At 37.8% G+C, this 2,236-nt stretch overlaps 1 protein-coding gene across 1 annotated transcript; it reads left to right on the top strand.

The window, feature by feature from the left end:
• Positions 1-382: 382 nt before the first annotated feature.
• LOC124885433 (ankyrin repeat-containing protein ITN1-like) lies at positions 383-2,195 on the top strand (the record flags this gene model as incomplete). Its single annotated transcript, XM_047404895.1, is given in 3 exon segments — positions 383-553; positions 850-1,409; positions 1,682-2,195. Coding segments are annotated over 2 exon segments (958 nt in total), but the record flags the coding sequence as incomplete, so codon positions are not given.
• Positions 2,196-2,236: the final 41 nt, after the last annotated feature.

Raw genomic sequence — 2,236 nt, 5'->3', positions numbered from 1 at the left:
AATCTATGAGTGAGGCATTCTTTTGTAATTGTTGAAATTTACGGGACTGTATCATTCATATTGAATCTTGCGAGGCGGTCACCGTGATAGTTTAACTTTCGGGATCTAATTGCAATAATTCCTTTAGAGAATTTTTTGAGTTCTAAAGTATTGCAGTATCTGGAAAGTGTTTTTACCTTTTTGTGGTTCTTGATTTAACGGGCGTCCAGTTTCCAGATGTATGTTTTTACTCGTGTAATGTGTTTCGCTAGACATCAACGTATAGTTAGTTTATTCTTTGCGTATTCCATTATGCAATTGAGCATGTAGTTTTGTTTTCTACACGAGCTGTTGACTTCAAGAAACAGCGATTAGCATTTGACCGACTGCATCAGCTGTTTTCTCTACTAAACTAAAATTTCCAAATTTGTACAGGGCATTGCTAGAAAACTCGTAAAAGCTGCCCTACAGGAAGCTGCGTTAGAAAAGAGAAATGATATACGCAGATCTGAGAAGGATAGATAGAGGTGTGAGGCGGCATTTTCATGACGATATCACAGTCATTTGTTAAGAGGTACATAATTTTTGTTATTTGAGGTATCGATATCTAACTAAAGTTGACTTTCCAATATTTAACATCGTCTACATAAATTTGGATTAATCATGTCGATAGTCTTACTAGGATCCTCCATTAGTCTCATCAACTTATAATCAACTTATGTAGCATTCAGATCACTTCTTATGCAACCGCTCTAGAAAAAACATTTATCTGCAATTTCTGTTGATGATTTCGTAATGTCTGTTGTGAAACTATATTTGTGAGAAGATCTAACCCCTTATTTATGCATTTTATCATGTTGACACATCCAGATTGCATTAGATCACTATGGCGATGGAATAAGCCTTTATGGGAGGAACCTGACTTATGGTGTTGGAATTCACTGCACTATGCTGTTAAATTAGGATTGGCGGGCGTAGTATCTGATATGCTGGCGTGGAAAAAATCCTTAGTGTTCTATGCTGTTAAATTAGGATTGGCGGGCGTAGTATCTGATATGCTGGCGTGGAAAAAATCCTTAGTGTACCTTCCGGCAGGCAGTGAATATGACTGGATGACAGCAATTCACATTGCAGCAAGTGAAGGTGACGTAAACATGATAGAGAAGCTATTAAATCACTGCCCCGATTGTTGGGATACGCTTAACAGCAACAGTCAAAATGCTCTTCATGTTGCCATACTGAACAATCAAGACAAGGTAGTCCGGTTCTTATTAGGCTGCGACGACAACATTCCTCTCCATTTGCTTGTTGCCTCTGGTAACCATGTGCGTGAATTAATAAACCATCCTAGAGCAAAGAAGATGACATTTAACAAAGAAAACCAGACTCCACTTGATATAGCATTGTCATGCAAAGCGACAACAAAGAAGGTAAGCGGCCGCACATTTGTTTTTGAAATACTGGTTGCGCTCGAGTATATGCTGGTGAAATATTGATATACTAGTTCAAGGATTATGTCAAGCGAAAGAACGATTTGTGTGAACGATATGTGCTGTTGAAACATCAAGTAAAACTTTAATTCTATTTCTTGCTCTACCTTCGCCAGAATTTATTTTAGATGATATCATTGTCTCCTAAGCTATGAACATATTAGTTCTCAGTTAGACAGACTCAAAATAAACTGTACTATTGATGAAAATAGGAGAAATTGGTGAAGGATTTGTGTAGCATTGGCCAATTTGGAAAACGTGACTTTGAGGTAAAGCGGAAGTACGAGTACATGCTCAATCCAAATGATGAAACGGGAACAGGAGTCAAAATGCAACTGAGGGAAAATGATCACGATAAAGCTATAAAGGAAGATCAAACAGTAATAGAAATTATTATGAAGTCAGCTCAATTCCATATTGTCGTGGCCACTTTGATAATGACGATCACTTTCGCCGCTGGTATCACATTGCCAGGAGGTTTTGAGAGCGACCCAGATAGCCCTAATAAAGGGATGGCGATTCTAATAAGGAAAACAACATTTCGTGCATTTGTTGTTTCCGATGCCATTGCCTTCACATTCTCGGCTGTTTCCATATTCATCTACTTCATCATGGCAAGTGTAGTTCCAAAACCTGAAAATGAAAAAATTATACAGAAGCTTTATGATAACGCAGCAATTTGTCAGTGCTTGTCAATGTTAGCAGTTGTAATTGCATTCTCAACTGGTATGTTTGCTACTTTATCACATTCACTTGGTTTTGCCATT

The sequence above is a fragment of the Capsicum annuum genome, unplaced genomic scaffold (genome assembly GCF_002878395.1).
Source record: "Capsicum annuum cultivar UCD-10X-F1 unplaced genomic scaffold, UCD10Xv1.1 ctg70576, whole genome shotgun sequence".
NCBI lineage: Eukaryota > Viridiplantae > Streptophyta > Magnoliopsida > Solanales > Solanaceae > Capsicum > Capsicum annuum.
The sequence above is the reverse complement of the archived record's forward strand: the minus strand, read 5'-3'. Positions and strand labels throughout refer to the sequence as shown.